This window comes from Heteronotia binoei, chromosome 14 (assembly GCF_032191835.1).
Source record: "Heteronotia binoei isolate CCM8104 ecotype False Entrance Well chromosome 14, APGP_CSIRO_Hbin_v1, whole genome shotgun sequence".
Classification (NCBI taxonomy): Eukaryota; Metazoa; Chordata; class Lepidosauria; order Squamata; family Gekkonidae; genus Heteronotia; species Heteronotia binoei.
Genome location: NC_083236.1, coordinates 35,689,951 through 35,717,823, shown reverse-complemented (window position 1 = coordinate 35,717,823; position 27,873 = coordinate 35,689,951). Strand labels below are relative to the sequence as shown.

General features: G+C 41.3%; 1 protein-coding gene across 1 annotated transcript in view; it reads right to left on the bottom strand.

The window, feature by feature from the left end:
- C14H16orf46 (chromosome 14 C16orf46 homolog) overlaps positions 1-19,097 on the bottom strand; it is a 39,400-nt gene extending 20,303 nt beyond the window's left edge. The window contains exon 1 of the mRNA XM_060253828.1: positions 19,064-19,097. Coding sequence (XP_060109811.1) covers positions 19,064-19,097 — 34 coding nt within the window. The remainder of the gene's footprint in view (positions 1-19,063) is intronic.
- Between the last annotated feature and the right edge of the window lie 8,776 nt (positions 19,098-27,873).

Here is a 27,873-nt window from a genome sequence, read left to right as displayed (position 1 = left end):
CTAACTGGTGTGTTTGTCAGAGCTATAGCAAAAGAAGGGAGAAGCCATCTTTAAGCTGTGTGGAGGGGAAATAATGCAGGGGGTTCTAATTTGCAAACTTGTACTTCTGGGTTAAATGCATTTAGAGTTATGCTGAAGGGATTATTTCGGTTTGTGATTATATGTGAACAAGCTGTATTGGAACCCACAGTCTCCAAGATGTAAACTGTTGAAGCAACAGGGCGTGAAAGATGTCACTGCTGTCCTGTTCCACTGAGGGTTCTTTGTGTGTTTGAGAAAGTGTAAATATGCTTTCCTTTAGAATCAGGAAAGATTCAGTTTGCTTGAATTCTTCAGCCTTCTCTCCCTCATCCTGGCCTGGTTTGGACCATGAGACCTCTTCTGCTCTCAGGGGTATCCTTTCCTCTGCATTTCTTCACACACTGTCACTGAGATGTGAGATGCTTGTTATTTATACACCACCAGACGATATTTCCAAATTGTGTATTTCTTAGCTAAATACAGATGGTCTATGTTTTATATTTCAAGAAGTATAGACAAGGAAGGAAAGGCAGAGACATTTCCAGTTTCCTTCAGAGAAATGACACAGAGGCAGAATGTCCGGAAAACGGTTGTTGTAACAGTCTTGTAAGGCTCTCAGTTCTTACACTGAGTTTCTTCCTTTTTTCCCTCCCTTCTCGTTTGTTAAACCCGGGTTAATACTAATACTGCAAGCAATTTTTTGCATCGTTGAACATTAGGCCAGACTGAGGGAAGTTGTGTATACTAATGTCATATCTATTAGACTAATAAATGAAAATATTTCAAACTCTTAAATATGGGGAAGGGGACTTTATAATGTTAAATTTCTAAAGGGCTTAGGCCACTGCCACTTGCATTTTAGTTAAGCTCTGCTTGACACAGCAAACAGCTGTTCTGCATTAGAAATGACACTGCACCCCAGGGATATGGTGAAACAGTGGGGTTACCGAATCCAGGCTGGGAAATTCCTGAAGATTTGGGGATGGAGACTGGAAACATTGGGGTTTAAATACTCCCTCTAAGCTGTGTGGAGTTTGTGGCAAAAATTCTACTTTATAAGCTACTGGTGTTAAAGTTGTGAACTACTGCATAAATTATTGTCCTCTGGGGTCATCCTTCCTGAATTAAGACAAAAATGTGTGAGCTGTAGGCTAAAAAACTGTGATCTAGCTCACACTAACTCAACTTAGAGGGAACACTGAGTGGGGTATAATGCCATAGAGGACATTATTGAAAGCAGTAAGTTGTTTGAGGGAACTGATCTCTGTAGCCCGGAGACCAGTTGTAATTCCGGGATATATCCAGGCCCTGCCTGGAGGTTGGTAATCTTATGGGAAAAAGTACCATAATAAAACTAATCTGCCTTGCTTGCAGTCCAACCCTGTGTGTGTTCACTCAGAAGTAAGGGCCACTGCGCAGAGTGAGTGCATATGAGCATTCACTGGATGGCCACCTTAGGTTTAGGATTCCCCAAAATTGCAGTGCCTCCCCCCCACCCCCCAACTTTACAGTAGTAGCCTTGCTGCTTATTTTTATTTTTTAGACAATGGAGGGTAAGACATTTCTGTGTTGGATTTACAATTCTTATCTCCTTTAGTCACTTCTAAAATAGAAAGTGTAGAGCTAATATTTTGTCAAAGCTTTGTCTTATCAGGGATGAGATTTGTTGTAATCCTCTTGACTGAAGACTGCTCACTTCATGATGTGCTCATTTGAAGGGCAAAAAAAGGGAAGCCTCTCTTTGTGATTCCAGTATGTTCAGAATTGGTGGTGCAATCTTACCCTTACTGAAGTCTGTTTTGCTGTTGGAATTCCCCTATAATAACCCCCTTCTCACCTCACTGGCAGCAAACAAACAGAATCTGTGGCCAGCAGAGGAGGTAAGGAAAGGAAGGGACCCCTTCCTCTCCATCCTCCGATATCAGTTGCTCTGAAATGGTTGGGCTCCCAGATTGCTGAATGGGATGGGGCTGTCACGGGAGGACTTTCCAGTAGATTATCCCCCCCCCCTTTTTTTGTTAAAGTTATTAAATCTTAAGGGGTTTTTTTTAGCCCACATGCCTTAATACAAGAGAGCAAAATAAGTGAAATATTTGAAGCACCTTTTCAAAAACTCAGTTTGTCTTTTATATTTTTGTTTGTGTGCATGCTAAGCTTTCTTTCCGTATCAGAACTTTTTGGCACTTATGTTGCTGCACTTACATCCCTCCCCCTCCCCCAGCTGTTTCTTGTGAGGATTGAGGCCTTTGGCCAGGCCATCACAACTTGAAATCGAGGAGCTGTGAATGTTAGTCCGGCAACAACTTGACAAACCTCCTGATTTCATTGCCTGGGACTGCAAAAAAAATGGGGGATTGTCAAGCCATGATAAACTGATGAGCTTGGTGGGTAACAAGTTATGCTTCCCTGCTATAGGTTCTGCTGATGAGTGAGCTAGAAAAGTTTGCAAATCCCTAATGCTGCTATTTTAAACCTCACTTTTGACTAGTGTACATTCCTGTTGGGGCCAATGCATGTTTCTGTTTTAATGATAAAGGATGAGGTTTATTTTAACAGAACTTTTTTTTTAAGTATGGCCCATGGTAACGTTATTTGCAGTTGGGAGAGAGCTATAAAGTTGCTTGTAAAAACAAGGGATACGTAGGTAGTTTGGGCTCTGCCAGAGCTGTTGCTTTCATGGCTACTGCAATACATTATTTTAGAAACCTAAATGCATGCCTGTGCATTAGATCATAGGGAATTATAGGATTGCACTATTTTACTAATAGCCAGCAAACATTATTTTGTGGTTTATGCTGCTGTATCCGGTTTGTGTTGGGGGGGGGGTTAGCAGTCATCGTTGTACTATCGTTGCCACCTTGGTTTTGTGTTCTTGCATAACAGCAGCCTGGAGACAGAGAGAAAATGAAGTTAAATTGTAGACATATAAAGTTAGAGGAAAAACTTTTCTGCTCCGTTTTGTTATGACAGGCTGCTGTCAAAATACAGGAATGAAACAAAACCAGGACTAGGTATCTGTGAACTTGGATGCTAGAGCTCCAATTTTCATGTAGGGGAATTCCTAAAATGCTGTGTTATGAGAAACTTGTCAAGTGTCAAGGAGCTTAAGTGAGCGTGGAAGTACATAGCAAGCCCAAAAAAATATATTATTTTAGAAGAGGCAGCTTCTGATCCACTTGGTGTTAGTTTGTGAATTTAATTTAGAAGAGGTTTGGAAAATAATTTCTGCAGCTTCTTAGCTAACAATTTTCAGACAGTTTACATTTTTCAAAGCATATTTATTCTGGATTAGCTCCCTTGGTTTCATTGGGACTGCCCTTGAGTAAGTGGGATAATCAGACTGCAGTCATACACTGCTTGGTTTGAGCATATGCTTAAACTTGGAGGCGTGGATGCTGTGCTTGTACAGAGTTTGCTCTAGTTGCAGCACAACTCGCTCCCTTTGCTACTAGGTATTTCTGTTTGTGCGAAATCCATGTTTTTTCACTGAGCCCTCGCACCAGTGGAAGTGCTGCTGGCAAAGGAAGGAAGCTCCACTTCAGCTGGAGTGAAGCATGTCTGGAATGTGTTCACCAGATCTGAGCACAAGTCTGCATAAAACTTTTCAGAGTTGCTTACCTAGTGTGCAGTTGCAGTTTTCTAAGAGAATACATTCAAATTTGGTTCCAGTTGTGAGCCACAGTTTAATATTCTTCCATAGGGTTTCGGGGAACTTACTGCTTTGATTAACAAGTTGGGTAGTGGGTTTGTTTTTGCCTTTTGCAAGCAAAGAGGCAGAAGAGGTGTCTCAGAATATAAACTGTCCTGTATATTCTGAGACTGTTGGTGACATCACCTCTTTTTTGCAATAAAGATTAAAGTAGTTTCTTTTAATATTGCTAAGAACCCAATGACTTTTAACAAGATGCACGTTTCCAAACACAATATGTGTCTCTATGTGTCTGTGTGTAGCTCTAGTCTGTGTGTTGTCGAAACGTTTATCAGAGGTTGCTGCCTAGTGGTGGGACAGAGCTAGAAATGACCCTCGGGCTGCGATCACACACACTAAATAATGCACTTTCAGTTCTCTGTAAATGCACTTTACAACTGGATTTTGCCAGTTCACACAGTAAAATCCAGTTGGAAAGTGGATTGAAAGTGTGTGCGTGTGATCACAGCCTCAGAGTAGCAAAACATCCCTGCTTTTAAAGGAGTTGGGCTTGAACCTGATTTTGCTGAATACCTTTGAAACTTTGGCAAGAGCAGAAGCAAGCTACTATTTTCACATGAACCAAATGTGTATAGTATTCTCATAAAGCAAAAAAAAAGATGCTATATATTGCCACGGTAGAGTCTTAACAAATATATATATTTTCCCTAGGAGGCTTGGGTATTTTTTAAATGCAATATATTTTTGGAGGAATTGTCTGCTACACTTGTACATTTATCTGTACACAAACCAGCACACCCTACTATCCTTTCCTAACAGCATTAGGACACTTCCCCCAAAGCAATATTTAAAGCAGTGGTTTTAAAATAGTGTGCCAGAGGATGTTTATCTGGTCTCCTCAGTAAGGAGATCGGTAGTGGCAGAGTAGCTTCCCAGAAACAGAGGTCCCTTTCCCCCGGACTCTGCACCCCCAGGGAAGGATCACAATGCCTGGCTCTGTGAACACTGAAAATTTACTCTGTGCTCCAGGATCCTCTACAATATGGGAGTTCCATGGAAAGTTCTTGGGGGCTGGTTATTAGATTGCACCATTGTGGAAAGTGTTTCCTTAAGGTGGAATGTATGGGAAACCACTGCTTTATGGCATATCTTATTTTTTTAATATGCGTATTTATTTGTATTGTTGTGGTCATAACTTAAACCTGCTTATTGCTGGTGTAAAAAACTGTAGCTTTATGAAATGTGCCATGTTATGAAATGTGCAATATATTGTCCCTGTTCCCTTGGCCAGAATGGAAAACCTCTTTAAATTCCATTTAATGTAGCACTCAGGTAACAACGTAATGCCATCCCCATGAGTATTTTTAAAATGAGTGGTTCAAATGTTGATGACCCCCTCGACCTCAATATAGTTATGCTGTGTAACATGTGGTACTCTTTTTGTTATAGATGCAGTTAATAGTCTGTGGGAAATGGCTGAGACTTGGTACATTTTACATCCAGATGCTGATTATTGAACAAATAGCCACTCAGTTGCTTTTGCATATAAGCCACCAAATGGACACATGTGTGTCCATGCTTGTCAGTTAGCTGAAGCATAGTTAGATGAACCTTGCAGGCAAATATTGGCTAAAACTATGTCATTCTAAACAAGAAGTTAATTCAGATTTTAGGTGCCTTCCAAGGATAACCTCTGTAACATCTGATGTGTTCCTTAAATGGTTTCCTTAATTCTAAAGAATACATTTATGGCTTTTACTTTGGGATGAGTTTGTATCATAAACTAGACTAGCCATTTGCTAGCATTTTTTACAACTCTCAAAAAAAAATGTCCCTGTGACAGCGTGCAAGTATTTTCAAAAGCCTAAAAGGTTTTAAACTTTTTCCTTATTGTAGTGAAAGATGTTGCAATGAGCAATGTTTCTGTGCATCTCTGCAAACCACATTCATATTGTCTATAAAATAATGTGATCATAGAGCATACTATATTTGTGCAACTCTCATACAGATGTAATTCTAAATATATTGTAAGTCCTCGATGGTATCGGATTCTAATTTTTATGGAGCTGATTTTGCACAGAGTTGATGGACGAATGTGTGTCGCTTTTAAGCTAAATTGGTTCTCTGGATGGGTTTTGTCTCTTTTGCACATTTATAAGCATTCACAGAAAAGAATTTATTCTTTGGAAGATGTCGCATCGACGTTTTTAACTAATATATGCACGGCTCTTTAGCAAAACTTGAATAAACTTGTGTTGTATGTGTAACTCATGTGCAGCCTATATTGTGTGAAAGGCTTGATCCTTAACCACTCATGATGTGGCCCACTGGAATTGTGGTAGCTTTGAAGTTGTCCTTATTAACACTGTCAAAAAAAATTTCATCATTAGGTTAACTTTCTGTAGAGTTCACAAAAGCATTAAAAACCAAGTAATGTCATATTGCTATTAGCATGCAAAGTAAGTAAAATATGTAAAGAAGTAAGAGACTTGCTACCAACAGTTCCAAAGAGTATAGTCAGTCTTTTTTTCATTAAATGTGACTTGTGTGACATTGAAATGCCTGGGCTTTTGTGCTAGTTAAATACAGTCCAGAAGTATCTTGTGTCTAGAATAAAGCATATTTTTGCCAGGGATTTTTCTATGCAATATTCCTCTTCTTGTGTTTTAAGAAAGAGAACTTCAAAAGTTAGACCCAGCCAAGCCACAGTTAAGCACTACTAGGTCCCATTGATTTCAGTGGAGAGCTAAGCATTGCTTAATTTATGCTGAAGTTGTTTAGGTTTAATTTCATGCTTAATTTGGGCCGGGTTGTGCCTTTCGTTTTAAATGTTAGTATATTGAGCCACCTTTCAGAAAACGGGCCCTGACCTGGACAGCCCAGGCTAGCCCAATCTAGCCTGATGGAGGGATGGTGGCTCAGTGGTAGAGCAGCTGCTTGGTAAGCAGAAGGTCACAGGTTCAATCCCTGGCATCTCCAACTAAAAAGGGTCCAGGCAAATAGGCATGAAAAACCTCAGCTTGAGACCCTGGAGAGCCGCTGCCAGTCTGAGTAGACAATACTGACTTTGATAGACTGAGGGTCTGATTCAGTATAAGGCAGCTTCATATCGTAGATTTTGGAAGCTAAGCAGGTGTGGTGCTGGTCAGTATTTGGATGAGAGACCGCCAAGCAAGTCCAGGGTTGTGAAACGGGGAGGCAGTGGCAAACCACCCCTGAACATCTCTTGCCATGAGAACCCAACGGGGTCGCCGTAAGCCAGCTGTGACTTTAAAGCAGTTTCTACTTCCACAGAAAAGGAACATGCTGTATCTGCTTCCAAATTCAAGCAGGTGCTAGTAAGATGCTATTTAAAGTGGAGCAACTTTTCAGGAAATAAGATCCTTTCTACAATGTGAAATACATTGTTTAGATCACTTTTGCCCCCCCCACCTTTTTTTAAAAATTAAATATGGGTTTACAGTACGAATATACTGTGGATAATCTTAACACTGGACAAAAGCTCTGGCAACTATCTACTGTGGCAACAGTGACTACAGATGTTAATATTGCCCAGTTTGTATAACAGACAAATAGGTTCTTACTAATTTTATTACAGCCGAGTTGGCTTAGCCATGCAAACCCACTGCTAGGTTGCAACAGTATATTCAGTAGAAGAGAAAGTTCACTGTAATTATAATTTATTTTATTGACGTTTTTAACTTAAGCATAAGAGAATATATGTTGAATCAGGCCAATGGCCCATGCAGTCCAACACTCTGTGTCCCACAGTTGCCAGGAAAAAAAAATACCATATATATACATTTGTTTTGTTTAAGTATGTGCAATAATCCAGATCTGGGTGGGGGTTATCTTTTAAAACTGTTGCTACTGTGGGAATGGTTTAAATGAAATCTGAGTATCTTTTAAATTGTTTCCCTAATCCCAGAGAGTACAATCCACACATCCCGTTCATTTCAGTGGGACTTGCACAGGAAAACTTCCTGATGGAATATGTGCCCAAATTTGTTGTAGAAATATCATTTAGTTTCATCAAGACATACACCTGATGGTAATAGGATTTCTATGTTGCTTATATTTCCGTTGACTTTAATTCAAAGCTGACTTTTACCTGCTGAACACGAACCGGTATCCAAATTCTGTAATATTTGTACTTCGGAAGTTGTTTGGTTTGTAGTTTTCTGATTTTTTTGTAAAAAAAAATTATTTCACATCATTTGATATTAATGCCTTTTACTGTTTTTGAAGCCAGTGGAAACAAATGTAATATATCTTGCCTTATAACATTACATACCTTGTCTACCTAAGAAGTTACCCAATCACTGGTTGTATTGATATGGTGAAAAATACATTTATAAACATGCAATGACTAGTTGTCATTATTAAAGCTGCATGGGGCAAAATATGGTGAGATCATAAGAAATAATGTTATGTTCTGTGTTACCCAGTTTTCAAGGAAGAATCACATCCAGGTTTTTCCTTGTCCTTTCTGTGCAAGCATGTTAGAGACATTATTAGTCAGACATTCTTATGTCTGCAGTTGACAAAAAACCCTCTTAGCCACAGAATAACTTAACAATAATCAGTAGCCAACCATAAAGCATTAATCGGTCCATCTGGTCAAATTTTATTAAGTAGATTCATGTGGAGAAATTTCATAGTGAGAGGGTAAAAGGAGGTAGAGAATTCATTAGAGTGCCAGGATGTAAATACGGGAACTCTGTTACACTGTTCAATTATATAGTTTTCTTTTATTAACATTTTAAAATAAGGGCATGGTGTTTCAGTTGTTCCAATGCCTTTGTACTTGTTGACCACAATGTTGGAAAGTGAAAGTCAGTTATTTCTTACTGGATAATTATAAATATACTGCTTGTTCTTCCTTATATTGCCACAAGTAAAAGGACTAGAGACTTGTATTTTTAAACAAAAGCCAGAAATTCAGGGGGAAGTCCTGCAATATTCATGAGGAGGCCAGGTCCTCACAGGCAAAATTCTGTATCTCTCATACAGCTTTTCATAGTGTGGTGGCAAGCCATATCCATCCTGTGTATAGTTTCTGTCTTTTTGCAGCCTCATGCCAATACAATGAGACCCATATCACTTCACTTCGAAACCAAGTTTAAGAAGAATGTTTGTGTATGTGGCCTACAGGACAGGCTGATTCTATAGGGCCACAAATTAGGGTTGCCAGCTTCCAGGTTTGGCCTGGAGATCTACCACTTTTACAACTGATCTGCTGACAGAGATCAGCTCCCCTGGAGAAAATGGCTGTTTTGAAGGGTGGATTCTATGGCATGGGACCATGCTGAAGTCCCTCCCCTTCCCAAACCCTGCCCTCTCTTGAATCCACCCCCAAAGCCTCCAGGTATTTTCCAACCCAGACCTGGCAACCTGGCCACAAATCCAAAAGCCCAAGTTCTGATCTGTCTCACCCCTTGATTGGAAGGGAACCCACACCAGAGACAGCACAAAACTTCCTGAATGTTAAATAACTTCTAGATAGAAACCAGATGAACAGTACTAGGAAGGATTGTGGGAAAACTGTCAAAAGCATCTCATAGAAATAGAAAACCTAACCTGAACTACTGGTATTCAATTGAAAACGCCATTCATTGCAACATTCTCTCTATGCAGAGTGGTCTCTCTCCTGCTTCGTCTCTGAGTCAAAATACTTTGCATTGGAAAACAGAGTAAAATAAATTCAATTTTATACCAGAAGCAAGTATAATGACTACATTAGGACTGTATCTCCCCTAAGGCTAGTCAGCCGTTCAGAGTTTCCAAGGCTGAGCTATTTGTTTTTCTGACTAGTGAGCTGGAAGCTGGATGTTTGCAGGCAGGAGTGGCTCTATAAGCTGCCTTTTGCAAGAAGCTGATTCCACCCCCTTCCCCTGAGGTGGAATGTCCGTGGGCCCATGTATAGAAAATTGAGAAGGCTCTTTTCACAGAAGCCAGATGGCAGGAGAAAAGGGCTTGCTTCCTGTCCTTGAAAGGATGTGTGAATGCCCTTGACCTTCATACTGAGAAACACTGCACTATAAGCATAACCAGGGCTTTTTTAGTAGAAAGGGCCCAGCAGGAACTCATTTGCATGTTAGGCCACACACCCTGATATCACCATTGTTTCACACAAGGCTTTTTGTAGGAAAAAGCCCAACAGGAACTTATTTGCATATTAGGCCACACCGCTTGATGCAGAGCCGGATCTAGGGGGGCAAAGGAGGGTGCGCCAACAGAGGGGGAATGCCAAATTGGGTATGGAGCCCATTGTATTCTATGGGACCATAAAATAGAATGGCCCATAAGGGGGGCGCCATTTTTTATTTTGCCCCCCCTCAAAAATCATGTAGATCAGGTCCTGGCTTGATGCCAAGTCAGTAGGAACTGTGTTCCTACTGAACACCCTCCCCGCCCCCTGTCCATAACTGGTCTGACCTTATCTGGTCTGTAGTGGCAGAAATTCCCACAAGCCTTAATCCATCAGGTATATGTTGTTGGGAGCGCCTTAGCTGCCTTTTAGTTTGTGCTCCTTTGCTTTTATGTTACGATGCAAAAGAAATCGTGCCAGATCAAAGGACTTCCCTGGGCCAAATACGATTTTTTCCATTAGGAGCAGTGGCAGAATCAAAGATGTGGCAGACTGTTTAGTGACGGCAACAGCCTATACAATTCCTGACTCATTTTCTGAAGTGATGAAATGGAAACTTCTCAAGGTGCCTTGCAGGAGGCGTGAGTTGCTTGTTTCTTTTGCTAGCTTGCTGCTTAATAACTTCATGAGTTCCCTGATCATTCATATTGATACCATTCCATATGCAGTTGCTGGCTTTTACAGTATATACAAGATAGCCTGTCTCTTATCATGGTACCACCCACACCCTTTAAAAAAAACACAGAAATGTAGATGTTTCCTTATTTTTCTGCCTAACAAGTGTGCTGGCTGCCATGATAGGGTGGCAAAACCCAGGGCTGTTCAAAGATTAAAATCTGCATTTCTGCAAGTGCACACTGAGATCTCAGATGACTTCTTCAGCTCTTCTCTTTAATCCTAAACACATTTTCTTGAGATCAGTGTCTGAATTTTGCCAATAGCAAAGTTTGGGGCAAATGTGGAGGGTCCTGCCCAGGTGAAGCACCTATAGGAATTTGCAATTGAATTTTTAAATTTTTCAATAGGATTAAAATGTTTCTTATGGGTAGAATTTAACTTCAAGATTAAAGTACCTAGAATGATTGCTTTCATTTATTTTTCTTTGGTCATCCATGATGGCACAGTATTACTTTGGCTGCAGTTCTATGCACAAATATGGACTACAACAGGGCTTACTTCTGTGCATGCCCATGGAAGTGGTTTATCTCAGTTTGTTGTTGAGTCTCCCAGCATAGACAAATGTGAATTTGTAATATGAACAATTAAGAACTATCTTAATGTTTTTTGTACCAAATAAAAGAAAAAACACCCACACCCACTTTCAGGATGGGACAAAGATTTCAGCATGAGTATTGCATTTACCTGACAGGAAGACAAAATTTGACCCTCTAAAATTATTAAAGGACATAACTGAATTTGCATGCAAATTTAAAATGATCCCCTCTTGATGGATAAAAAATACTAATATTGCTTTTGAGTAAATACAATACGTGTGTGTTTGCGAGGAGGTAACCTTCAGAAATGTAAAAGGCTTGTTGGATCTATTCAGACATGGTAAGTAAACTGCTATATACACTTCTGTGAAAGTGAGAAGTGCTGGGGATGATGCTACAGGATTTAAATTTCCTTTAGTTGAGAGATCACTGGAAGGCTGTGCAGTGCATTCTTTGTAAAATTTCCTTTATAAATATTTTGGGTTTAAAAACATTTGAAACTTTTAACCTCACCTTGCTTCTGAGAACTAGCTGTGCTGTTCTTTTGTTGCAAGAATAAACAGGAGCCCTAAAGGCAGAGAAGGGCATTCCTGTGTTACATTCCTGCATATCTCTGTTGCAAAGATTCACTGACAGTACCATCAAAGCCGTGAAGAAGTAATACCACCTGCCATAGTCTCAGGTGGAAGGTCTAACGATGCTGGGGGAAATGTTCAAAACCTCTTTCAACTGATCTTGGCACTCAAATCACAGGAAACAATTCATTAAATACAGAACAAGTAGCAAACCAACCATAGCATTATGTTTCAGATTTTTAATCAACAGTATGGTTTTGTTCAGTCTTCAAAATACTTAAGACAGAAAAGAGCAATAGAATTCTAAAGATCTGATGCTACCACCAAGAAGGCTACCCACTTCAACTTCAGTAGGAAGGGAACAGACATCAGAACCTTGACAGGGCTGGAATCTTAAGGACATTTTCCTGGGAGTAAGTTCCATTGAATTGACCTGGGACTTCTGAGTAGACCTGCTTAAGCTTGCTTCCTGGGTTACCTAAATGTACAGGTATACTGGGAGTGTAGAATGTATAGCCCAATCTCATCAGAACTCAAAAGCAAAGCAGGGTCAGTACTTGGATGGGAGACCACCAAGGAAGACTTTGCAGAGGAAGGCAGTGGCAAACCACCTCTGCTTAATCACCTGCCATGAAAACCCTGTGGGGCCACTATAAACCAGCTGCAACTTGATGGCACTTTACATACACAGGTAGATTTTTTATTTTGATTCAGAAAAGTAGAAAATACAAACTTAATATTGTACTAATAAGACCATGCATCTACATTGAGCTATATAAACGCACAAATAGGCAGGGTTGAATGGTGATGGCAGCCGTTATGGAACTCAGACCCCAGGTAGCCAATATAGAAGCATATTCTTGGGAAGCCAGCAGTCTCTTTAGAAGTAGAAGCAAGCCCTGCTGAGTGAGCCATTACACTTAATGGAGCTTTGCCTTCAACCAACTCAACTTTCCCAGATCTGTCTCCAAAATCCAAACTGTAAAAAGTATACATTTTCCACATACATTCTTGCAAAGCTCTGGTCTCAGACCTCCACCCTTTCCCCTGCAAGCAGATTCCCTTTAGGTGATGCTTTAAGCAAAACTATATAGACCCAAATTCATACTAATATTTCTAGTCTATGTGAGTAACAAACAAGATTCAGTTCACTGATATGCCTGCAGTGTCAAACTGGGAAATTCTCCATGTAAGGAGTAAAAGGAGGTGGGAGGAATGAAACATAAGCATACCAGCAAACTGTTTGTGGCCAATTGAATGTTCACAATTCTCATGGCATTTGCCAGTAATCTCACCTACAAATCAGGAAATCTATACAGCACAGAGACACCAGTACTACTATCTATGTTACTGGTTTGTTGTAAGGACAACCATGCAACAACGTCATTTGCTTTAAACATTCAAAAGTGCCATACAAATACTCTGTTGTTACTTACTCATGATCCAAAACATAGTAATAAAAAGTATAGGGGGTGGTAGTGAATTCTCTCCCTCAGTCTCTCACGCATGCTTGACTTTTCATTCTTTAATACTAACAGCCAAAGCTCAGTGGTTGGTCTCCAGTGGATTAATTATAGTATCCTTTTACTTAACTGCTTTGGCACTATTCTTTTCAAAGCCTTTTTAGAAAAGCAGACTAAATCAACCATAGCTATTAATCTCTGCTCTTGTTTCCAGAGAGCTTTCCCCTCACTCTTCTATATTTAACCTTCTAGCTATATATTTAAATAGCAGGTCCATTTTACTAATTCCTTGGAGCTAGGTCTCTTAAATAACATGATACCTTTTACTGTAACTTTTTGTCCTCAGGACCTCTCTCAAAGCACACATTTTCTTTTCTTAGCTATAGCAAGTACTGCAGAAGCAGGAAATGTAAAGGGCTTTGTCTAGCTGGCAGCTCTGTGTAAGTCTTAAATAAAACATGAACTAATAAAGCACAAGTCACGTACACAGGCCATAGTATGCCATATAAAATTTAACTGCAATGTCCCACTTTGAATTTTCAGAATCTTCTGGCGTAATCTTGAAGGTGTGCCTAGTTAACAGAAACAATGTAAAGAGTCAGGCCTAGAGTAGGTTTTGCCAACCTTTAGTTGGGCCTTGATGGAATTCTCTCAGAATAACTTCTGATCTCCAGACTACAGAGGTAACTCCCCCTGGACTCATAGGGTTGGCAGCCTCTAGATGGGGCCTGGAGATCTCCTGTTTTTACAACTGATCTCCAGCTGGCAGAGATCAGCTTCCCTGGAGAAAATGACTACTTTAGGGTTGCCATCAGAAAATACCTGGGGACTTTGGGAATGGGGTCGGGAGACTTTCAGGGTGGAGCCAGGATGATTTCCCATTCCCTTAAATAAATAAAAAATACAGCAGTGCTGTTCTCCTGAACACAGTCTCCATTTTGTCATCTCCTAGGAGCTGGCTGCACTTTCTCTCTCTCTCTCTCTCTCTCTCTCTCTCACACACACACACACACACACACTGAGGCACACAGCAGCCGAAATAAACACAGTTTGGAAGCATGCACTTTATGGTCTCACGGGGGCAATTTATTCACCATGAGAGTTGTTGACTGCTTTATATTCAACCCAGTTTTTCAGACTAACACAGGGAAACCAGAGGTTACTATTTTAGTGTGCAAATGGCTTCTTTAGGGACTGTAAAACAAACAGAGGTTCTGAGCTCCTTCTCTTCCAACAGGCAGGTTATTCTGCAGGCTCGCCTGGCCCCCATGCAGCCTGGCTCAAGATTTAAAGGCACACACACCTTTCTAAAAGCAAATTGTTCCCAAGCGTTTTCTTAAGCCTTCTGAGGCACATGGAAGCTGTTGGGGCGGGGCTTCCCCCTGCCAGCCAGCTGACTGGGGTGGGAAAGAGCCTGCCAAACTGGGAGATCCTCCACTGGGACCTGGGAATTGGCAAGCCTAGAATGCTTGGAAGGGTGGACTCTATGGCACTGTACCATGTTGAGGCCCCTCCCCTCCCCAACCCCCTCCCTCTCCTGGTCTCCAAGTATTTTCCAACACAGACCTGACAACCCTACCCTGGAGGAAAATGGCAGCCTTGGAGGTAAGGTTGCCAACCTCCATGTGGGGCCTCTGGAGATGATCTACAAACTACAGAGATCAGTTTGAGTGCTTATTTTGATTACTGTGATCTGAAATGCTGCAGAGGAGACTACCTCCCCGCCCCCACCAGCACTTCTGCAGTCACCATCATCTGCAGTGTGACAGATTCGGTTCAGGAAATATTCCTTGCTAGACTCTGCTGGTTCTTTATAAACCGTCAGTTCCACAGGGTATCTCCTCAGTTGCTTTTATATCTGTTTGCTAATAAGTGAGGTATTCTCAAAATGTCACTAAAATAAAAATTAGTAGCAGAGAGGCTGGTCAGCAACCAAATATGACCCCTTCTCCAACAATGGCTCTTCCCCCCCCCCTCAATTGCATAAGCTCTAACCCTTCAGACAGAGTGGTATTCAAATACCAGGCATCTCTTTAGTCCGTGCTGGGCCCCATCAGCCTCTTGTATTGCATTTTAATTATTATTTGTGCAGGATTTTAATTGCAGCGCAATGCTTTGGGAATCAACATTTGACTGAAAAGCAAGTTTAAAATATCATTAATAAGTAAGCAGTTCCCTTCTTAGAGGATTAGATAATGAATCTGTGTGATACAATACATAGCCACTGGGTTTCATCTGTGGAAAACTACAAGCTCGTACAGACATTATTTTTTGCTGCTTCCTTGTCCAAATAACTGTATGTGAGTAATCTGCTTGTGTGAATGGGAGTCACATTGGAGCAGGTGCTCTCAGAAGAGAGAGACTGCTGACCAAGGCAACCCAAGAAGCAGAAATTTTCAACAGATGTTGTAGCTGCATCTTTCATGAGCGGCTCGTCTGATGTTGTCCTCCTTCAAAAGTAGATCACTGAGTTGCAGATGGATGTAATATAAAAGACAGCCTACAGCAAGCCGTGGGATAAGCCATTTTTGGCAAAATGATTGACCTGCATACCAAAGAATCAGACACAAAGACTCAGCCTTCAGTCTTGCCCCACTTCCATTCTTCAAATCAGCTCTCTGGCTTTTAAAACATTTCTTAAAAACACATTCTATACATACATACGTTTGTTGCCTCATTCATCGAAAACACTTTTAATAAGTGCAAAACTGGTCCCAGGACAGAGGGATGGTTAGGATGACATCATGGGTGGTAGCCAATCAGCACTCTGCAGAGCTGGCTTCTCCTTCAAACTTAAAGAACCATTTTTTTTCTTATTCTGAACCCTGAAGGTTTGTTTAGTATGAATAGAGTTACTTCTAAAATAAGCCCATTTCTTTACAACTGTTATGCCTGTCTTTAGATCAAACCCTGTAAAATAACATCTTAGCATTAGACACATTCATGGACAAGGCAAACACCTGGAGGTTGTTCTCTCAATGGCCGTTAGGCATGATGGCTAAATGCAGCTTCCATAACCAGAGACAATGTACCCCAGTATGCCAGATTCTGTGGACAAGAAACGGAAGGAGGGTGTCACCTGCTTTGAGCTGTCAGAGGTACCCAGCAGGCTGTCTGCTTCATATGTTTTGGTTATTTTCCCATTTTTTTGTGGCAAAAAATATTAGACAGTTTGTCAAATCTTTTCAGCAAAATTCTGAAAAGGGAGTTTGAACAATGGAGCCCAGAAGCAAGTATTGGGTGTGGGGGAGGTAAGAATGAAAGAGCACAATAAAATTTCCACTCCTGTGAGCTCCTGCCAAAAATCAGGCCTGATTGCATGAGAACCAGTTTGCTGTAATAGGGTGACCTTGGGTCAGTCACAGTTCTTGAAATAACTGCTTTCTCAAGAGCAGTTCTCAAAAGAGCTCTCTCAGCCTGACCTCACAGGGTGTCTGTTGTGGAGAGGGGAAAGGAAAGGAGATAGTAAGCAGCTCTGAGACTCCAAGTTGAAGGGCGGGGTATAAATCCAGTCTCCTCCTCCTGAAATTCCCTCTCCACATTAAATTAGCTTTAGGTGCCAGGCAAGAACATTATTCCCCCCCCCCCCCAGGCCTTTTGTTTATTGTGCTTGAGTTCATTTTAGGCTTTTCCCCTGATTTGTGGTTTGACTATCTTTAGCTGGTTTTGTAAGGTTCCTGCTTTTATTTAATTTGTTCTCCCTTGCTTTGGGACCTGAGATCTTACTGCTGGCTGGTTTTATTAGATTATTTATGGTTCTCTTATTACTGCTTTAATCGCTTATGTGTTAACATTTTGCAACGTTACTGTCAGTGCTGTTTTAATGTTTGTTGTTAGAAGCCTTCTCAAGAACTGGGGGCTAAGAGGCAAGACAGAAATATTTTAAATAGATAAATCCCATTTTAAACCTGTTTTATTTGAAAATGAGATATTTATGAAGGGAAGTCTGATATTTTTAATGCTGTTTTGTATGTCTTAACTGTGGGCGTTTGTCTGGATTCCATTATTTTACAGTGCTTTAGAAAGCAATCATAAGCAGGTCTATTGCAAATATTACTCAGGCCAATTCCAAGGGACTTACTCCCAAGAAAGTGTTAGGACTTCAATGTTAGTGTAGGCTTTAAAAAAAAATAATCAGAATTATATTTCAGTATTGTACTGTGCAAATGCTATAGTCAAATACTGCAGATAAATGATTGAGCACTAATTGTTTATAGGGGGAGCATTTGAGGGAAGATGTATTTGTGTTGCATTTTCTTTTTTAAAAGAAATGCAAAATTTGTAAATAATAGTTCAAGGCCCTTCCCCAGTCCTTCAGTGGGAGTCATTAGAGCCAGGAGGAGAAATTCATCTATTGAATTTGAGGCAGTGGGGAGACTCTGGCAGAATAACCAGACAATTGGTTTTCTGCATTTAGCATCAGTGGTGATCCCTTGAAGCGTGCATACCATTCCAGTGCACAGACTCCATCCAAGGACTGCACTCGCTTCAGTGTTCCTTCTGTGGATGCTGCAAGAAGTTCAGAATTGTGCTGCCTCCCCCTCCTATTTTAGGACCAGCACAGACATGGCATTCTGGGCTAATCCCCAGAGGAAGAGCACTGTACTGTATCTCCTATTGGACCACATGTCTCCGGCAACTGCTCTGCCTTCATCCACGTTAGCCAGGCACGTGACCTGCTGCTGAGAGTCACACAGTCTGCTCAGGAGCTGGGCAGTGTTACAAAACAAATGCCTTGTCTCCTGATCTAGTGAAAACAAAGGTATTTCAGAAACTGCAGAGCGGTTCCAGGACAGCCACTGAGAGACCCTGAGAGTGGGAAGAACACCTTTTCATGTGGAGAGGGCCTAAAAGCTGCATTTTTTCCCTGTGGGTACCTTCTTTTGGGGGCTCATAGAACTGGACCCCGTTCCAATCTTTTTGAAGTATAGTGGGGGGGGGGGTGTAAAAGGAGTAAAAGGAGTGTGGTCATTTTAAATGTGAAGACCAGAACTCCCTTCAGAGTTCATTCGTGCTTTTCATAACCTTGCTCCTGGCTCTGCCCCCCAAAGTCTCCTGGCTCCACCCCCAAAGTCCCCAGATATTTCTTGAGTCAGATCTGACACCCCTGTTTTGGAATGACATTTTATTATGTGGATTTTCAAAGCAATAGTTATCTGGTGTAGGCTCTTCTGCCTCAAAAGCAGGCTGAGAGAAATCACACCTCAAATCACTTGTAACTGTTATGATATCACTCAGTTTTTTTCCCATCGCAAGTGAGACAGGCAGCTCCGTTTCTGCCTTTTGTTCACTCACGCACACTGTCAGTTTGAAAAAAGCATGAGAGTGTGTGTCCAAAGCTGAACCCTGTGGGTTCCCAGCACTGTTAAAAACAATAAACCAAACCTTTTCCTTATTTTATTAAAATATTATGGAGTTTTATTTAATTTCTGTCAAGACAAATATGTATTCTACTGACAACACAGTGCTGTAAAATCATACAGCAGAAAAGCAAAACTAGCTTAACTATCTCATGAAACTAACTTAACTATCTCATGAAAGCTCATACCCTATCTACCACAAATGCTGTTAGTCTTTACATTGCTACTGGATTCAGGAGAAGAATGAAGTTGGTTCCTGTTTCCCAATTCTTATTCATTCCTTATTTGTGATTTAGTCATGAATTCAACCAAAAACACTGAGGACAGTTTGATGTGTTAATTGGGGTGGTCCAAATATTGTTTTAGGGTACAGTCTGGCAACAGTGTCTGCCTGTGTGAGTGTCCTGGGAACACCTTGCTTTGGAGCAGCTGGCACAAGAACTATGCTTTGGACCAGGAACCACTTTTTAAATACAAAATAACTGTGTTCTGTAAGACACTACACTTAGGTTATATAAATAATTATATTAAGAAGATACTCCACAATTATACAAACAATAATGAATTATACACAGTGCTAGACAGACTCCTCTGTAGGTGTTATGTTAATAAAATAAACTTCATACTTACCTGACAAAGGGCTCCGTCCTTGAAACGCATGCATATCCGGAAATCACTCTACAGCATGTCTACAACAACTGAGGATGGAGAGTTGAGCTACAAAGAGAATTGTGTGCTACTGCTTTAAGAATTTGACTGTTTGGACATTTACTTTTATCTTATTAACATAACACCTATGGAGGAGTCTGTCTAGCACTGTGTATAATTCATTATTGTTTGTATAATTGTGGGATATCTTCTGAATATAATTATTTACATAGCCTAAGTGTAGCGTCTTACAGAACACAGTTATTTTGTATTTAAAAGGTGGTTCCTTGGCTGTGTTCTCCTACTTTTTGGCTTTGTGTTGGACCAGGAACAGCATGTGGGGGTGCATAACGTGGGTCGGTCCATACTTTGTTTTGGGGTGTAGGGGGCAAAAAGTCAAACCAGCTCCTTATTCAAAGCTCTTTTGGAATACGGGCGTCTTGGTGTAATCCAAATAGAAGCTTGTGGTGCCGAAACCAGTGTCTGGACCGGGGACCACTGCTTATATTCTCACAGGGGACAGTCTCCAGAGCATGGAGATGTGTCATTTGGGGTGGCCTAAAGATTGTATTGGGGTACAGCCTGGTCCCAGTGTCTGCCTATGTGAGTGTCCTGGGGGCTTCGGAGCAACTGGCACAAGAACTGTGCTTTGAGCCAGAAACCAGCACATATTCTCTAGAAGGAAAGAGTTTCCTGAACTTGAGGGTGTATGATATATGGTGGTCCAGACCCTATTTTGAGGTTCAGAGCTTTCAAACTGTCCTCAGTGTTTTTGGTTGAATTCACAAATAAGTCACAAATAGGGAGGAATAAGGAACCAACTTCAGCCTCCTACTGGACTCTTATTCTTTTCCACTGCTACAGACAGACTAACATGGCTACTCATCTTGATGTAGCTTATCTATCTAACATTGTGTTAGATCAGGGGTGGCCAAACTTGCTTAACATAAGAGCCACACAGAATAATCACCAGATGTTTGAGAGCCACAAGACATGAACACCAGATGTTTGAGAGCAGGAAAAAAGGAAGATAGATTGGGGGGGTGGGGTGGAGGTAGAAAGAAGGCAATGTTATCTTTAAATGCATTTTCCAAGCCTCCAGCTGGCTTGGCTTGAAGAAGTGATTTGATGAGACAAATGCCTTTTCCAAGCTGGCTGATGGGGTGGTGGGAGCTAAAGAGCCACATGTGGCTCCTGAGCTGCAGTTTGGCCACCCCTGTGTTAGATGGTCACAGCTTAAGTGTTCTTTGTGTTGTTGTCTATTGCAATATAAGCATATTGTAGACCAGGCCTTCCGTCCACCAGAATCCAAGCTAGCTTTCTTTTCCAGATTCTTAGCTAAATTATTGTTTTTTGGCTAAGCAGCATCTGGTGATGAAGACATCCACTCAGCAAACAGTCTTGCTGGAACCATCTAGAAAATTACCTCATCACTTTTGACCTATGGGTTGCAGGTTCTCATGAGAAGCTAATTACCACTTTTCCCACTCTGGCATTAAAGATTATAAGGGCTGTGCAGGCAGAGAGATCAATGTGACACCTGCAGGATGGAACGCCTTAACCCTTGGGGAGGGGGAGTCAGCAGAGCTGTGTCTCCGAAAGAGAGAGAGATTACTTTAAACAGATGCCAGCCAACCTGCTTTCGCACATACTGTCTGGCTACTGCTTCATGCCCTTTAAGTATTGACTTTGATTAATACGAAGTGACCCTGCTGGACAGACAATTGTAAATCCCTCCACCTATTTTAAGAGGGAGAAAAGTGAAAGAGACTCTTGTATCCCTCTGTCCCTCCGCTGACTTACAGGCACCATGCAAAGAGAGAACTAGAAATGTCAATCATTCAGTCGTTAAGAAATTGAAAAGTGCAACCTGCCCCAGTTTAGCCTCCAAAGCGGGTGAGTTAATAGATTTAACCACTAATTTAATCTGACAGAAGGAGGCGGTATTGATACTCTTGATAACCCTGCTAACAAGAGCTGTGGGGTTCAGTTCACCAAGCACCAGGTACTGTACATCTTCCAGGCCTTTCAATGGGGAATGCATCTCCAAATGTTTTAGACCAGAGGTGACCAAACTCACTTAACATAAGAGCCACATAGAATAAACATCCGATGTTTGAGGGAAGAAAGGAAGGAAATAGATGAGAGAGGGAGAAGTGGAAAGAAAGCAACTTTAACTTTAAATGCATTCTCCAAGCCGCTGGCTGGCCAATGGGGCAGTGGGGACTTGAAGAGCCACACAATATGTGTGAAAGAGCCACATGTGGCTCCCGAACCACAGTTTGGCCACTGCTGTTTTAGACCAATCTCTCAAATAGATTTGCAGCGATCAGACTAAGTATCAGCAAGCAGAGCACCATATGCACAAAAGACTTGTTGCCTCTGGAACAATTCTTTGCCTATCTGATCCAGTGACAAGACCATTTTATAGTCATTCAGTAACAAACTTTTATAGCAGGCTTGAAAACCATGAAGGGTTCAGCAGCTATGTATGGTAAAAAGCCATGCAGCATGCAACCAGGGACTTTTAATCAATCTCCCATTGCTGCCGCTGTGATTTGTCAGGCATGTGTGAGGGACAGCTTGCTTTCAGCTTGGCAGGTCAAACATTCCACAGACCTGCTAAATACATAAGAGAAAGTGGAGAGAGTCAGTGGCTAGAAAGTCAGACTGAGAGACCCAAGTTGAAATCCCCACTTTATCATAAAACCTGCTGTGTGACCCTGGGTCAGCCCCTCTCTTTCAGTTTCACCTGCTTTGCAGCATTGTTGTAAGCCTAACAGGGAAGAAGAAGAGGAGGAGGAAGAAGAGGAAGAAGAAGACTGAAGATTTATATCCCGCCCTTCTCTCTGAATCAGAGTCTCAGAGCTTACAATCTCCTTTATCTTCTTCCCCCACAACAGACACCTTGTGAGGTGGGTGGGGTTGAGAGAGTTCTCCCAGAAGCAGCCCTTTCAAGGACAACTCGTGCAAGAGCTATGGCTCACCCAAGGCCATTCCAGCAGCTGCAAGTAGAGGAGTGGGGAATCAAACCCAGTTCTCCCAGATAAGAGTCCGGACACTTAACCACTACACCAAAGAAAACCACCTTGAGATCTGTGGAGGAAGAGTGGGATAGGAATGCTTCCAACAAATAGAAAAAAGCCAACACAGTGCAGCCCATAAACATTTGCAAGCACACTTTCACATTAAACCATCAGGACACTTTTTACCCTTAGAGATATATATAGATATAAAGGAAGACAAAATTCATTAAAGTCAGGCCTGCACAAATTGTTATCTACATAGCCAAAGAAGTTAAAGACATGCATAGCTGCCTGCCAGGCGACAAGAACATGTGGTTTACCAAGCACCTGATAGGACTAGAGAATGCCCTTATCTTACTGAGTTGTGCAGGCCAATGCTGCTGGCCTAGTCTATTGCATGCTTGCAAGCTGTCACTGTGATGATGGGCAAGTTTCCAGCTAGAGGTGAAAGGTCAGAACATTTTGCTTGGCTCCAGGGACATGCTTTGTACTTGGAACAGAACAGAACCAAGGAAAGGCTCTGTATTTATTGCCCTACTAATAATGCATCAAAATAGGGTTGCCAGCCTTCAGGTGAAGCCTGGAGATCTCCAGCCTGCAGAGATCAGCTCCCATAGAGAAAATGGCTGCTTTGAATGATGGCTTCTATGGCCTTGTACCAAGCTAAGACCTCTCCCCTCCCCAAACCCACCCTCACCTGGATCCACCCCCAAGGTCTCCAGGTATATTCCAACACAGACCTGGCAACCCAAATAATACAGTAAACCTTCCTTTGACTTATGTTCAGTTAAAGCTGCTGCTAAGGAGAGTTAAACACTGTAATAATTATAACTTGTAATTATAAGTAATGAATACAACGATGGTGAGAGTTGCACCTGGTCTTTGTATTCAACATCACATCTTATGAAAGTTGAAACTAGTATCCAGAGTAGGCACCACCCCCAGACAGTGTGGTTCAGGGTGTGAAAAACACAACAGCTATCATTAGGTATTGTATTATAACTTTTCTCAAACTGTCAACTATAGCCCAAGGCCTAAATGAGCCTACAGCATCTAGTGGATCTGGAGAAAAATGTCCTGCCTTTTAACAGAGGTTGACTGTGTGGAAATGGGTAGTTGAAGTCTCTGATGGCATGGAGGAAAATAACATCTCTTGCTACATAAATATTATTAACTCTCTGCAAAAAAGGACAGGATGTTTTTCTCCAGGCCAGTTGGCAACTTGAGTTGTAATTCCTTCTCCTCCACCACCATCATCACCAAATCCAGATAACGGCACTAAAACAGACCCAAACAAGGCAGCAGCTAGTTTGTCTTCATTGCACAAAAAGGTAAGGGGTGGGGTGTTCCCATAAAGCAAGCAGCCAAACTGGGCCATCCACAAACAAGGGAGGGATTTCATAGCTATGCAGAAAAATATGACTTTAAAAAAACCCCAAAAGTTATCTGATGAGAAATGCATATGCTCCAGAAGGCATAGAGAGCTGAAAGCAGCTGAGTGTTGTTTAAAGGGGAAAAGAATGAAAGGAAGTTAACATACTCAGACTCTTGGCTTGACAGCTCCTAGAATCCTGAAGACTGTGGTGGGTATGAGATTTCTGGGTCACTGCTTGCTTCTGCTGAGCCTCACAGCCCTTCAACATTCTTTTTCCCCTCCCTCTTCCTCTCCCATTCCTCTCCCCAGAGAGCCAGTTTGGTGTAGTGGTTAAGTGCGTGGACTCTTATCTGGGAGAACCGGGTTTGATTCCCCACTCCTCCACTTGCACTGCTGGAATGGCCTTGGGTAAGTAAGTAAGTAAAATTTTATTTATATTTTATTTATATCCCGCCCTCCCCCGCCAAAGCAGGCTCAGGGCAGCTAACGACATCCATAAGCAAACAATACAGTAGATAAAAACATTAAATTAACATTATTTAAAACCAGTCAATACTTAATTAAAACATTACTAAATCTGGCAGAGGTTGTCCTTGAAAGGGCAGCTGCTTTGAGAGCCCTCTCAGCCCCACCCACCTCACAGGGTGTCTGTTGTGGGGGGAGAAGATATAGGAGATTGTAAGCTGCTCTGAGTCTCTGATTCAGAGAGAAGGGTGGGGTATAAATCTGCTCTTCTTCTTCTTCTTCTTCTTCTTCTTCTTCTTCTTCTTCTTCTTCTTCTTCTTCTTCTTCTTCTTCTTCTTCTTCTTCTTCTTCTTCTTCTTCTTCTTCTTCTTCTTCTTCTTCTTCTTCTTCTTCTTCTTCTTCTTCTTCTTCTTCTTCTTCTTCGGTATAACCTGACAACAGATTGGCATGTGAGATACAAAACTGTTTGAGTGCAGTGTTGATGCTAGGAACTGGGAGAGCAAACTGCAAATCAGTGAATTTTCTTTCCCCCATTTTGGTTTGTGCGTCAATCTGCAACTGGTTTATCTTGTCTTCCATACATGGACAGCAAATCTCAGAAAATGTGTTTCACTGGGAGCCACCATGAAAGTTAATCAGCTTTCAGCTCTCCAGGCACACTGTGAAGTATTGCTCTCCCCTTCCCTCAGTTCATTCTGTCCCTTAACAGAGATCAGGCCAAAAAGGTTCTGCAACAAAAGATAAAGGATGCAGAAAGATGCCTTGATCTCTCAAGATGCCCAGATTTTATTGTGTCTGATTCAACTAGGTATCGTCTCACTCCTCTCCCCTATCTTAGAGGATCACAAGATGAGGAAAACTTTATCCCTGGCAAGATGTTCAACTCTTCCTTCTGCTGTTCTTGAAGGAAGGTATAAGAAAATTTGATCAGAGTTTGAGTTGCAAGAAATAGAAACAATTGAACATGTGTTTCTAAGATTTCCTTGATATAATTTAGCCCATGCTAAATAAATTTTCCCTTGGGTTAAGGCTAAGCCAGGGCTAACAGCGTCTGCTCAGTTAGTCCATCTTCGATGCCAATCAGAATATCACAAAACAGGTAGCTAAATTTTGTAATGCTTGTCTTTGTATTAGAAATGCAAATATCTCTTGATTTGATTAATACTTTTATTAATTTTACTATTCTGTTTTAACCATGGATAATTTTGCCATTCAGTGTTTAAATTTGTTTAAATTATTAGGCTTTTATGGTTGGCTTGGTACCGTATAAATAAACTGAAGTGAAGCCCCTCAAAGATTGGGTAGTGCAGATTTTTACTAGCTCTCAGGGAGAAGACACAAGGTAGCTGCTTCATTTCCTGCCCCACTAGCCCTTTTCATCCACCTCTGCCTACTGCAGGGCGTGGGAGAAGATACATCTTCATTCTGTCATTTGCCATGACAGTTTCTTTAAAGCCTGGTCGAAGCAGGCGAACAAACACAATTGCTCTTGAATGCGCCCTGGGAAGCCGTTTGGAAATAATGGCTCTGTCAGCTGCATCTGCTTTTTTCCCAGCAGGCTGCACTCAGTGTTTTGCAGCCAACTGATTGAAAATTAAGGTTATCAAAGGGAAAACGTGAAGCCCAAAGCAGCCACCTCGTGTTCTTTTGCAGGCTGATTTCATACCCGACCTGCAGCACAGAAAAACGTATGCTGAGTCCTGGATGGAAAGAACACAGCAAACGAGTCTTACGTTGTCCTTTGGAAGGGACATAGACAGTGCCATGGCTGTACTCCATGTTTTCTTTTCACCCGTCACATCTTCGAACTTCTCAGATAATCAGTCACCACTGGGAATGCCTTACCTTTGTTTTCTTTTCTGATCCTGAAAACAGTACTTTCAATACTAGTAGTGTGATAACTGTACAAATGTCTGAAGAGAGAAACCTGATAATAAACAAGGAAGTTAGGAGTGGGAAGTCTGTTGGTTCTTCTTTCATTTCTAAGGGAATTTTCCTCTCTTCCTATGGAGTTTCATAACTCGTCAATGAAACTGAGCCCATTTGTACCAGAGCACAAGAAATTTATGGTTCAGTCAGTTTCATTACACAGAGGTTTATTTTTAAGAAGGTAATATATTTTAACATGACAACATTTCCTGTTCAGCTTGTTAAAGGGTTGCACACGTAGTTGGTCCCTTTCCTTTCACTTTCCAAACGTTTCATTAAAAAAGCCGATCCACTTCAAAAACTGCATTAAGGCCATAGGGTTACCAATCTTCAGGTGGTGGCTGGAGACCTGGGATTGCAATTGATCTCCAGGCAACAGAGATCAGTTTACCTGACAAAAATGCCCATTTTGGAAGATGTTACCACCAACACTACTTAAGGGGCCCTGATGATGGTACATGTAGCATTTTTGGTTTTTACAAGGTTAATGAATATTACAAAGCACTGTATGAGACTGACCAAATATCATGGCAGGACAGAACAAAATAAGTGTATTATGTAAGTAATGACAATTGCAATACCATCATCTTCCACTCTAAAAGGTGTTTTGAATCCAGCTTTATATCACAAACCAAAATAAGAGTGTGAAGCACCTATTAAACTACTAAAACCAACAGGCTTAAGTGTATTAAAGTCTGTGATGGCTTGCGGCTTATGTACAATTGTGGAAAAATGGAGCTTGTACCTTTTAACTTGGAATTTGGCCACACACACAAACATGTTACTTGGTAAAGTACCAATGCCCTCTACTGGATGGAGCACAACACTGGCTCTGTTGAATGTATGTGTGGTGACCCAACACTGAGACTTATGAAGTGGAGGGAAGTGCATGTCACAACTTTGAAAACTAATTTATACAGTGCTTCCTCAGACCTTCCAAGTTAGGGTCGGCCCTAGACTGTCTGGCACCCTAGGCAAGGCTAACTTCTGGCACTGATAATGTCACTGAATCACATGGGGGGCACCCAATTCAGCACCCTCAGGCCAGCGCCCTAGGCAGTTGCCTAGTTTGCCTAGTGACAGAGCTAGCCCTGTTCCAAGTATTTCATATACAAGTGCCAATTTATTAGTTTTTTGCCATCTGTTAAAGACTATTTTATGTACTCCAGCCTTTGGCAGCTTGTGGCTCATCTAATTTAACTTCTGTTAACAGTATTTTTGGATGACTGACTTGTTTGTTATTGTTTTCCTCATTTTAAACTTCCCACTTTATTGTTCTTATTATGATCAACTGCCTTAAACATCTAGGGACCTTAAGCGATAGATAGACAAGGTAGAATATTTTAAATTGACAGGCAGGGTAAAATATTTTAAACACACCAATTTCCAGTGAGAATCTAAAGAAAGAAGTAACATTGATTGGAATGGTCATGCAACCCTGTAAGGATTCCAAAAAATTAGAGGGATCCTGGGTCAAGACACCAGAACAGGTTCCATTTCTAGCAAAAGTAGAATTGAAACTTGCCAGTCGCTGAGCATATGCAAGAGAACAGGGCCTAAACCCAAATCCAGTCTTTGCTACTGACCAATGGCCCTTGCTGTATTAAAAGCATTTCCTTTTCCTATTTTGCAAATAATAGACAATATAGAGATTTTTTTTAATTATGTAATTTTCTTCTTAAAAACCAACAAACCCTGATCTCTCTTTATGCTTCCAATAATGAAAATTTAATTGTAATTGTTAAATATGAAACCTATCAAACTTGACTTTGCACCACAAAGATTTAAACAAGGGACAAAGAACACGTAACAACGCCCTACCCAGTTTGCATGAGCTGGCTTTACCTGAACTCTTTGCCTGTGCTTCAGAGCAGAGTTCAGAGGGCAGGACTGGAGCCCATTAGATCTGACTGCATGTTGAAGTGGTGGCACTGAGAGGAGGGAATACTCCTGATTAGGGCTTTAAAAAAAAAAAAAAAGATGTCAGAACTCTCAAG